The sequence below is a fragment of the Scyliorhinus torazame genome, chromosome 14 (assembly GCF_047496885.1).
Source record: "Scyliorhinus torazame isolate Kashiwa2021f chromosome 14, sScyTor2.1, whole genome shotgun sequence".
NCBI lineage: Eukaryota > Metazoa > Chordata > Chondrichthyes > Carcharhiniformes > Scyliorhinidae > Scyliorhinus > Scyliorhinus torazame.
Genome location: NC_092720.1, coordinates 71,129,571 through 71,142,114, shown reverse-complemented (window position 1 = coordinate 71,142,114; position 12,544 = coordinate 71,129,571). Strand labels below are relative to the sequence as shown.

Here is a 12,544-nt window from a genome sequence, read left to right as displayed (position 1 = left end):
AAGGCTGTTTTCGTTAGAGAGAAGGTTAAGAGGTAACTTAATAGAGGCATACAAGATGATCAGAGGATTAGATGGGGTGGACAGTGAGAGCCGTTTTCCTCGGATGCTGATGGCTAGTATGAGGGGAGATGGATAGCTTTAAATTGAGGGGAGATAGATATAGGACAGATGTCAGAGGTAGGTTCTTTACTCCGAGAGTAGTAGGGGCGTGGAATTCCCTGCCTACAACAGTAGTGGACTCGCCAACATTAAGGGCATTTAAATGGTCATTGGATAAACATATGGATGATAAAGGAATAGTGTAGATGGGCTTTAGATTGGTTTCACAGGTCGGCGCAACATGGAGGGCCGAATGGCCTGTACTGCGCTGTAATGTTCTATTATTCTAAAGGGAGAAACATTCGCAAGGGACTGCAACCGGGTACAAGGGAGAGGGTAAGCAAGGCCATAGTTGATGTTGGGGGTGCTCTGTGGAAAAGTGAGAAATCGTGAGGACACTTATTACCCACGCCCACAAGGAGTGAAATAAGGTACTTATCTTTCTGAACCTCTTGGTGGCAGATGCTCACACAATACAAACCCTATGGCCTGTACCAGATGGATTGGGGCTGCATTTCGAATTGTTTCACGCCGTCCCTTAAGACTTTTAGTGAGTGGCTGGGGGCGGGGGGGGGGTTATTTACTGAGTTATGTTTACATTTGTAATTACTTTTATAAAATCATAAATGCCTTAATAAAATGTTTTTTTTAAAAAAAAACTTTTAGTGAGTCAGGAGCCAGTTAGTTAAACAAATAGACTTTGGTGTGGCTCATTAACCGAGACAACCTGTCCATTTCAGTAAAAAGCACTCTCCACTGTGCACTCACCTAGGTGATGCCAGTGATTTGCTGGTAGCTTGGGAAATTCATGTTCTAGTTGTCAAAGCCATAATGCTGGGTTAAAATAGGAGTTATTTACTTACCTGCATATTAGTAATACTTGACAGTTCCAGGGGCTTCCCTGCTTAACGGCAAACTCACCTGGGTAAAACCCAGAAGTAGGTGGGAAGATGTTGGGGTCCCACCCGAATGTCCTTTTTAGAGGATTCCATACCCTGACACACACATAATTCTGCCCTTTGTCCCCAAGTTCAAATCCCTCCATAGACCAGAAGAGGTTGCAGCCATAAGGTAGAGTGGGTCTTACATACATATGATGCAGAAGGAGGCCATTCGGCCATCAGCGTCTGCACCGACCCTCTGAAAAAGTACCCTACCCTGGTCCACTCCCCAGCCTGTCCCAGCAACCTCACCTAACCTGCACATGTTTGGACACTAAGGGCCAATTTAACATGGTCAATCCACCTGTGGGACTGTGGGAACAGAAACAAACTCCAGTCACCAAAGACAGGAATTTAACCCGGGTCCCTGGCACTGTGAGGCAGCAGTGCTAACACTGTGCCACCGTGATGGCATACATACAGCTCTGAGTTTGGAATTTTGTGCAATAAATCCTCCCTTTGACCATCATTAATGGTGTAACCTTCAGTGACTTGGCATGCACACTGGACCTTCCGTCCTAAACTTTCCTATCTCTACTTCCGTCTTCACTTAGGAAATCTTCTTAAAAGATTGTTTATGGCTAAAGCATTTGATTACCCCTTCCAACTTTTCCCTCACGATGTGGGATCTCTTCTTTTTCATTTTTTATATTTGTTCTTGGGCTAATGAGTGTTGCTAATATGTAATTAAGACACTCAAGGCATTCAAACTGTCAGGCCCAGTCTTGAACCTACCATAACTTACCAGTCCAACAAAGTTTATTTTCTTTGTTGTGTATTTGGAGGGCGGTATGGGCGGGGGGGGGAAGGTTACAGTGGTAGTGGTAGGTTGGAGAAAAAGATTTATTTGAACATGTTTGCATATAATAATCCTGCTTTGCAGTTTGTCTAACTGAATGTCGATAGAATACCGAGCCATGATAAAAGCAGTTACCTTGTTCAAAGTGAGTATTTTAATAGAGAGAATCTGGACAGGAAATAACTTGTGCATATTTGACTTTATTTAAATAACCTTCTGTACATATCAGAAATCCTCACGTGCTACACTGGCAGTCCTCATTTTGTGCAAATGCCAGTTTGAAGCCTTGAGAAGTGCTTGTACATTTGTATTACCTGCAAATTATTTCACATCCTGGTGATTTCATCACTCAATGTACAATGGAGCCAAAGTCCCTCAGAACTAGACAGTTCATTTCTTACAAATAGTTCCCAAATGGAAACAAATTGTTTCGGAAAAAAAGTTACCAAATTGCTGCTGGCACAGTCATGCTACTAAATTCATGTTAAACAATATAAGGGTATTGCAAAAAATAATCTGTGGTTGTGGTCCTGGTTTTAGGAATCAGAAAATGTGCAAATAAATAATTTCTGTATACTACCAAAATGCAATTATAAATATAGACCAACAGATGTGTGATGTATTAATGCAAAACAATTGACTTTAAAGAATAGGATAAGATTTCCTTTATGCTTTAGGTATAGCAAGATCATAAAAGCTTTACTAAAAAATAGGTACATCCTTTTTGCTACACCATGTGCAGAGGAAATATCTTACCCTTTTGTATTTACTATGCTGTATTATATTTTTAATAATTAATTGATTCAAGGTAATCCTTGGTGCTTTTGATAAATTCATGCATATGTCTATTTTCAAATGAAGCCATAGGTAGTTTATAACTATCTGAAATATTAAAGAGTAAATTATTATATTTGGCTGTAATTGCCAAAACAAAGATTTGACCTAAGTTGGCTGGGCAACTCAAAGTACCATATAATTGCTGCGATGCATAAAAGTAGGTTCTTATGTGCAATTCAAGCAATAATAATAGTTTGAACACTGGACATCGTAGTACAATAATTACATTTCTGTTGTTTTATGAATATGTTATAAGCAGCAGAGGCTGAAGTGTGCAGAGTTCACAATGTTCTGTCACATTCCATCCCATTGACTATTCTGCTGGATTATTGAAATTGTTTTAAGAACAAGTTTAAATATTTGACCTGTGTTCCGTTTAGCTAATTGAGTGTGATGTTCCAGCAGTTCTCGAGGTCTATTGTATTGCTGAAAACATTTATGAGGAATGTGACAGCAACGCAGTTCTCACTGGAACCACTCTTCTTACAAGCTTAGCCAAGCTTTCAATTAGTAGCAATGAAAATGTACACTTGATTACTGCTGTCTCTACTAAAATATTTATGTGGATAATAACTCGCCATGTGAAATAGCCATTGAATTTTTTTTAGTACAAATTGCAAGATGTATTTCATGCTACTCAATTATTGTTTAGATGCTTATCCCAGACCTTATGCAGTAACAGAATATACCAGATATGCTATAAACTACATCATAGTTAGGAAAAACAAACTGTAAAATAAAAATAGATGGAACATAAACAAAAGGAGAATTGTCTTTCAGATTCATGCAGTGAGATTTGTATGTCCTAGGAATGTAGTTAGGTTATCCAAAACCACAGAAGTGTTTTTCTTTCCTTATATTTATGTTAAGTATATTTTCTGAATGATGAGGCAGATATACATACACATAATGGGCCAATTCATTCAGTGCAATGCCGCATTTTAATTCTACCAGAATAAAGTATTCCTCAAGAAGTTATTATTGATCTAGACCTTGTTTTTTTAAGAATACAACGTGCTTTGTAACAGACTGATATTAAATTAATTTCCCTTTGACATGCTTTCTTTAAAATGATAAAATCCAAATCTTCAGGATGAATCCCTTGATTGTAGATCCGGTGACTCCTACCTTCAGCTTAAGTCATTTAATTTCATATTTCTAGTGTATTCTTTTGATTCCAGTTTCTATTGAGATTAAATACTAGGCATTTTAATCCTGGTGCAAAAATATGTAAAACTTACAGTGGCTTTGCTCAAAATACCACAACATTATAAAGACCATAATAAATTGAAACAATAACAATCATTCATGGATGCAGACTAGCAAATAAACCAATCACAAAATTAGTAAAACAAAACCAAATGTTTAAATGCTTTCATATTTTGTCTTATTCTAAATTGGATCCAACAAAAAATTTATGTTACTAGGTTAATCTGTAAAAAGTTGACTTTTAACATACAGCATTCTTTAGGGTAAAATAACCCAAACAGGAAGATCTATACTTAAATACCAGTTTTACAGAAACAAAAATATTCTTCCATAACAGAATTTTCTATTGAATTTCTCTGGATCCATTTTGATGCGGAAATGCATTCCTTCATCTTCTTTTTATGAACATTGCTTTTGTAAATAAGAGTATTTATCAAGAATATAATTAATTCCATTTGTTGTCTCTTTTCTAACATTTACCATCTTTTTCCATTACCACAGAAGGACTTGTGCCTCACCACTTCAGAGTTAACATAGGATATAAAATTGAGCTTGTCAATAATCCATACTGACAGATGCAACAAAGATGTAAGTTTGATGAGAGGGGAAATGTAGCAAAAAGCCACAGATGTGTAGAAATATAAAGCAACCTTAATTACTGAAATCAGCAAACGAAACTAATTAACGTTCAAGTTTCCTTTCATGACTTGTCTAAATTCCTACAATTAAAATGAAAAAAGATTTACATGGTCTCTGCACAGGAATGACATGAAAATTCCTGAAGTGTTCCTGTCCACCTGGTATTCCATTTCTTGCAGCAAAGCTTGGGGCAGATTGATGGTGCAGAGCCTTGTTTTGTTTAAGCAGGAAACCTTTGTCTAACTCAGGAACAAAAAACAATACAGCACAGGACAGGCCCTTCGGCCCTCCACGTGCGTCGACCACGTGTCTTATCTAGACCAACCGCCTGTACCCTTCTATACCCCGTTCGTTCATGTGTCTATCCAGATAAGTCTGAAAGGTCGCTAATGTATCTGCCTCAACCACCTCACTCGGCAGTGCATTCCAGGCCACCACCACTCTATGTAAAAAAGTTCCCCCGCACATCTCCACTGTAACTTTCCCCCCACTCACCTTGAACTTGTGCCCCCTTGTAATTGTTATTTTTGCCCTGTGAAAATGCCTCAAACTGTTCTGCAGCGGAGGGGTGTCCCGCTGCGGAGGAGGGGGTGGGGGTGGGGGGGGGGGGGGGAAATCACCTTTGATGGGACTGGAAAATCCTGCCGGCGGGAAAGGCCAGAAAATTTAGTCTGTTCTCTCTAATTAGAGCTAAACTGAATCCGACCTTAAATTTCATCCTTTACTTACGAAAGGAGCAGTTTGAATTCAACTTAAGGTTTTACTAAAGTGCATCCACCCCCAGCTTCCCAAGTGAGGGGAAAAAAAGTTTACAATGGTATTTGTTAAAGTCTGCAAACGCAGCTTTGATATTCTAATTATGAGTAGAATTTAACATTACCACACTTTATCAAATGTACAAAAAACATTGTTATGGTTGCTATTCAGCTTTTAAATACTTCCACCTAAAAGTTACACTGTATCTTAAAATAATGATTGCCTGTGAGTGACACATTTTAACTGAATTTTGATGAATTCCAATTTGTCCATCGTATGAAAATGACTGCTAAACCATTGAATAGCATTTAGGAAAGGGCCACATAGTCCCCATGAAAATCCTGCTGTAAACTTAACTGTAAAAATCCTGATACATACAGCATCCTTAACATTTACATGAAAATCCGTATAATATATAACTTGTGTAACCTCAAATGTTTGATGGAACGAAGATCAGTCCATATTAAAGGCTTTCAATAAGGTGTCAAGGTCTCCAACATGTGCTGCTTGAAAGAGTTCAGGCTGGTCCATCAGGGAAAGCGCTATCCTGACAGCTGTCCAGATGCTGCCTGAAATGAACTGATGGCAGAATTGTGTGCTTCGGCTCTTTCTCTGCAAGTTCAAGGCTGTAAGGAAGTTGCTGACAGCTTCTCTGTTTGAAATGCAAATAAGCGATATAAATTGTTTATGTTAATGCCAGAAGGTCATTGTCATATTAACTGTGAATTTGGTTTTATACAATAATAGCAAAATACACAGATGCTGGAACTCTGAAATAAAAGCCGAAAATGTTGGGAAAACTCGATTCAACCAAATGGGAACAAAGTCCCACAGTGAGCGTGTTTAGCTGCATGTTTCGTGGCGCTTGCAGTGCTGGGAAACACAAGGCTATTCAATGTGACTTGAGTTGCATAAGCGATCTCAACGGGGAACATAGCCCCATTTTGTAAAGTGGGGAGCTCCACTCACCGGAACTCCCCAATGTAGTGAGAGGTCGGGATGCTATTCTTTAACGGCGTCCTGATCGCCGAGGCCCATGAAGTGATCCCCAACCTCCCCCCAGCCCGAATGTACTATGGGAGGGTCGCAGCCCCTTCCCTCCTGAACTCCCCACAGGAAACACTCACACAGGGCATAACCCCGGCCTGATCGCACGCATGCAAAAAATGCCAGCTTGGCACCTTGGCAGGGCCAACCTGGCACTGCCCATGCCAGGTTAGCACTGCCAGGGTGCCCAGGTGGCCCCAGTGCCAGGGTACCACCCTGCCCAAAGGCAGCCTCCGATCTCCTGGAAGATCCCCATGAGTGCAATTCCATCCGGTCCCCATTTGAGGGGACCAATGCTGAATGGCGCTCACCAGAGGTATCCAAGGTGAAGGGGATGAATCCCAAAGCCTCCGGTACCTCAGGAATCTGCACATTAGAGTGAGACTAATTGTCTCACTCAAATATGCAGATTTGGCAAAACGAGGTCCCGCCCACAATGGGCTAGATTTACTTTGCAACGTCTCGTGAGATCACGTAGCGAGCCGGGTAGATCCGGGGAGCGGGATCTCCGGCTTTTATCGATCATGCTGCACTGCGGCGAGCTGCTTTTCTGACGCAGCGTGCTCATTGGATCACGCCCAGATCTGACAGCATCGGTGTGGAGAGAACAGAGTTAACATTTCGAGACTGCTGTGAAGTCATAGTGGAGTCTTTTCAAAAAAATAATCTTTTTGTCACAAGTAGGCTTACATTAACACCGTTTCTCCCTCCGCTGTTTCTCTTTCCACAGATGCTGCCACAGCAGCACACACTTAGAGTGTTTCTCTAACACACTTAGAGTGTTTCTAGAATTTCCTGTTTTATATATGAGTTTGAAAAATGTTATATTTAGGAGAATCACATGCATAAGTCCACAACATTGCACAACCTCTGAATCGGCAATGACAGTTGTACTAAAGGACAGCAGAATAGTTGTCATTACTGAGACTGCTCACGAGAGTGGCAAGTGTTCCAATCCCCAACAATGGCATCCATGGTTGTTTGGTAGTACAGAACTTGAGTATTGCTGAAAAAACACATTTTTCATCTTGTACTGAGCACACTAGCAAGAATAACCATGCAGGCAAAACAACAACTTTATACTGTACGAGAGGAAGGTGCAGATTGGTTGGTGAGTAAAGCATTGTCATGGAGAATGCACTAGTTGATGGTTATTGGCAATCAACTGCAAAGCATTGTTTGAAATTTAAACCAGATAACTAGACTCAGAATGGTCAATGCATTGCCCTGTGGAATGAACCAACGAATAGCTATCGCTTATTTTGTTTAGCTGAAACAGGTGCAATGTGTATAGCTGTTTTGTTTGATAAGAACAGAGCCCTGAATTAATATATGTAGCTTCCAGGACATGCAAATGCAGCACATCGTGAGCCTGACTGACAAACATAAATTGGTATTCTTGCGATTGCCCTGATCGAGGGCAAGATGAAATACTTCGACAAAACGTATTCTTCTAGCAATATTCAATGCCATCTATCATCTAGGTGAGGGCAAACATATATTTATGTAATTCCATCAGAAAGTTAATTTTAAAAATAGCAAAAGTAAAAAAGTTTTAATATATGCAGTTTTGGATTTCTTTTCATGCCTTATTGACCTAACATTTTACATTGGAGGTTCACAGCTATCCTGCCATTCACACCACCTCTAGAGACATATTTTGTTTCTTTACTTGTTCCGTTACCACATCTTTTGGCCTTGCATCAATGAAACCTTTTGTTATTTCACCTTTCCTGTCTTCCACTCTACCACAGATCTTCCTTTTAGTTCTTCCATCCTGCTCCCTCTCACCTGCTCGACACCTATTACCTGTCTAACTCTTCTCAGTTATGACGAAAAGGTCATGTCCTGAAATGTTAACACTTTTTCTCTCTCCTCAGATGCTGCCAGACCTGCTGAGTATTCCCAGCATTTTATTTTAGATTTCCACATATGCAGTATTTTACTTGAGATTAATAATACAGAGACGCTTGCCAATAAATTGGCCGAGCATTTCTTTTTAACTTGAGAAACATGGAAATGCAATAATTGCTTTTTCTAAAAAAAAGGCAGAAATTATCACTGATGTGATGACAACTTCACACACTTCATCCCAATCATGTGACTGATTTACCAAAAAACTATCTTTAAGGTAAATTTCTGTTTCTGTGCGTGATGGAAATATTTTAATTTAGCTTAGGTTGCATCATGAGCAAGTGGTATATGGAAGGATCAGCATGAATATGATTGAGGAAAGGTTAATCATTAGTAGAGCAGTGAAATTAAAGGACGTTTTATTTGGAAAAGCAGTTAATTATAATTGTTAGACAGATAGGCACAAGAAGGAGCTGGCAATAACTGACAGCCCTTTTCAGAAGAAGCAATAATTTTGCTGCAACCTTTAATTACCTATGTGTCAATCAGTGACAATACCCAAGGTGACTGCCAGTCCCCGACACTATGGTGTGAAATCAGAATTCCAGAAGCTGCAAGTTGAAGAGACTGGGGGGCTGGGGATAGCAAGGGTTTAGAGTTTTATGATGTGGGGCTATATCTCCACAGCATGCACCTTGTCGCCCCAACAGGTTTCCCAGCCAGAAATCAGCCGGATTGACAGAGACTTCCAGTTGGATAAGGAGCACGCTGGACACCTCAAGGCCAGGTACGTTCAATCCACAACCCCAGAGGGTAGTGGCTGCTCCTGTGAAAGCGAGGTACAAGATCTGTAATCCTTTTCATACTAAGCTTTGAAGTCATACAAATGTGGTCTAAGCAAGGTTCTATACAAGTTGGGCACAACTTTGTTCCTTTTCAATTCTATCCCTCTAGAAGTAATGACCAGTTCTGAGTTTGATTCTTTTTCTTGATCAGATCACTGCGGCTCCCTTGGTTGACAAGCAATGCTTCAAAAGCACTTTCTCCTTGAAGTTGTCCTCTGATGATAGCTGCCAGGTTTCCCGAAGCCTGGGAAATCCAATCACCCAGTGTAAAATGTTCAAAGCAGGTTATATCAGAGGCCGCCCACCCTTCCTCCCCCTTCCTAAAATACTGAAGTAGAATCGGGTTCAGTATTTTAAAATGTTCACCACCGTACTTCCCATCCCCCACCCCATCCGACCAACCACTTGGTGCATGCCAGAATTTAGTCCAACAAGTATGGTCTACACAAGATTCTGTTGTGTTATGCTTCTTCATGTAGCAAAAGCTGCTTCCTTGATGTATGCTCTGACAAAGGAAGGTTCAGACTTGGAGATAGGTTTAGCACATTTATTGAACAGTTAACAATTCTCCTACTTGAGTTTGACTCTCCTGCTAATCTTACGACAGTAACTCAGTCTAACTAACCAGTCTGCTCTAATCCACATGTGGGTGTGATGCTTCTGATCTGCCCCGTCCTTCTCTCTTGGTGTCGCCTGTGGAAAGAAAAAAGAGCATGTGTGCCCTGTCCTTTTATATGGGTTGCCCCCTTGTGGTAGTGTCACCTCTGGGTGTCTTGACCGCCCATTGGTCGTGTCCGATCTTACTGACCTATTGGTTGAATGTCTGTGTGTCATGATGTGTCTGGTGCTCCCTCTAGTGTTTACTTGGTCTTAGTGTATTTACATTAACCCCTTGTGTATTTACAGTGATACATATCACCACAGATTCTATACAGGTTTGGCCAATCTTTCTTGTTTTATTAGTTCTATCCCTCCAAAACTGAATCCCAGTTCTGACTTTGTATTTTTTTAAATTATTAACTTGCTTCATCCTTTGGTTTGCACATTCGCCCCATATCTGCATGGGTCTCACCCCCACAACCCAAAGATGTGCAGGGTAGGTGGATTGGCCATGCTAAATTGCCCCTTACTTGGAATTTTTTTTTTAAAAGATAGACTGTGAACAACAATGGTCCCAATATTGATCCCTGTGGAACACAACTTTCTATTTGTGTCAGTGTGACCGACTACCCTCAGTCCGTACTCTGTTTTTTAGCCAACTTGCTACCCTTTCTGCTACTTTTGTCCTGAATCTAAAACTTTGACCTTCAGTCATGAGTCCACTATGAGCAATCTTCATTGAGACTTCTGGTGGCAGCCATGGAGTGAGTGGTCACACATTTGGTGGCTCCTGCTAGGGGTGGAACTGTTTGGCCTTTCTCACCCGATATAGGGGGTGTTTGCTGGTGCAAAGTGCATGAACAGTGAGAGACAGAAATTCACCACCGGTAGGGCCTGTTTGTGGCTTATCGAACAAGGAGTGCAATGATCAAGAGGCAGCAGTCTGGTAAGGAGGACTTTCGAAGTGTGATAGAGGGAAAGATGGTGGAGAGCTCTGGGGTGTCGTTGCCTGTCCAATGGTCTACAGAACAATTGGTGGAGTTTCTGAACACCAAGTTCCAACAGCAGAGGCAGGAGACCTCGGAGGACCTGGCTAAGGTGGTGGAGTCGATCAGGGCGGCTACTGAGAGAGTAGAGCAGAGATAGGAGGTGCAGAGTCCGGCGCTCCAGAAGGTGGAGGAGTCGGTGGCGGATTGTGAGGACCAGTTGGCCTCATTGGAGGCAGAGATTTGTGCTCATGGCGGAAGGCCAGAACCATCTGAGGGAGAAGGTGGAGGACTTGGAGACTCCAGGAGCCAGAATATCCAGATTGTGGGACTGCCGGAAGGGATTGAGGGAATGCAGGCCACAATGCGAATATGTTTGAGAGGTTGGTGGGGGAAGGGGTCTTTGACTGACCTCCCAAGGTGGATCGAGTACACAAGTTGTGGAGGAGGACGACGAAGGGGGGACCTGGGGGGGGGGGGGGGGGGGGGGGGGGGGGGGGGCTGAGGGCGATGGTGGGGGATTGCATAGTTTTTTGCATAAAGAAAGGATTCTGCGGTGGACAAAGGAGACGAGAGAATGTACCTAGGAAGGAAATGAGGTGCGTATCTACCAGGGTTTGGGTGAGGAGTTGGCCAAGCGCCGAGCTGGGTTCAATAGGGCAAAGTTGGCCCTGTACAAGAAAGGAATGAAGTTTGATGTATTCTTTCCTGCTCGTCTGTGGGTCATACACATGTATCAGGAATTCTATTTTGATACAGCGGCGGAGGCGAGTAATTCATGAGGAAAAATGAACTGGTGGACTTGTGAGGACATTGAACTTTGGAGATGCCAGTACGGGAAATGTAGGTGTATATACCGGGCAGATTATTGTATTTACTGTGTTTGGGTGTGGATTGGGCAAATGTGTTCAACTGCTATTGGGGAATTGTGGGTGAGGGGTGGTAGGGATGGGAAGGCGGTGTAGGCGGTTGCCTCGAGTGGGGTCCACCATGGTAGCAGGTAGGCTAGGTAACAGGAGTGAAGTGGGGGTCGATTCATGGAGTGAGTGGGGGGTTGGTTTCCTTTCTCTTTGCTGGGAGGGCATAGGGGGATTTGCTGACGTGGGTGGAGTTGGTGTTGTGCAATTGGTTAAGGGGCGATGGCAGCGGACATCTTGGGGAGGCCCAAGGTTGAGCGAGGCGTGGACCTGGGCAGCTGGTTAAAGAGGGGCTATGGCTGATCGGGGGTGGTGGGGAGTCCCCAACCCAGTTGATTAAGTGGATGTTGGGGGATTAAATGGACCGATAAAGGGGTATCACGTTTTTGTTATCTTGGGTTACAAGTGGCGAGGAGTTGGGCCCAGCTGCATAAGTTAAATTTGGCGCAGGAATGAAAGTGCACTTTAAGAGGTGGGATTATGCAGCTATTGTCATTGGCTGGTCAGGTCCAGATGGTAAAGGTGACAGTGTTGCCGAAGTTTTTGTTTGGGTTTCAGAACCTCCCGGTCTTTGTGCCCAAGTCCTTTTTTGAGGTTTGTGTGGGCGGCTAAGGCTCCGCTGGCTAGTAGGGTGTTTTGGGTAGGGATCGGCGGGGACCGGGGGGGAGGGGGTGCTAAATATTGCCGAACGTGCAAAACTATTAGTGGGCAGCAAACATTGCAATGGTTAGGAAGTGGACGATGAAGGAGCGGTCGGTGGGGGGGGCAGATGGAGGTGGCCTCATGTAAAGGACCAGTTTGAGGGCACTATTGCTAGCGTCCTTTCCTTTCTCGCGGGCCAGATACTCCATGAGCCCGGTGGTGGTATCAGCGTTGAGGGTGTGGAACCAGTGCTGGCAGCATTTTAGAATGGAAGGCATGGCCCTGTGGGCACAATTTGCGACAATCATAGGTTTGCCCCGGCGGCGTTGGATGCGGTGTTCCGGGGATGGCAGCAGGTGGGGATAGAATATTT

At 42.8% G+C, this 12,544-nt stretch overlaps 1 protein-coding gene across 3 annotated transcripts in view; it reads right to left on the bottom strand.

The window, feature by feature from the left end:
• Positions 1–2,019: 2,019 nt before the first annotated feature.
• Positions 2,020–12,544, bottom strand: part of LOC140389799 (PEX5-related protein-like) — a 293,828-nt gene continuing 283,303 nt past the window's right edge. For all 3 annotated transcript variants that reach the window (XM_072474334.1, XM_072474335.1, XM_072474336.1), the window contains one exon: positions 2,020–5,932. In XM_072474334.1, the coding sequence (XP_072330435.1) occupies positions 5,734–5,932 (199 nt within the window). In that variant the 3' untranslated portion in view covers positions 2,020–5,733. The remainder of the gene's footprint in view (positions 5,933–12,544) is intronic.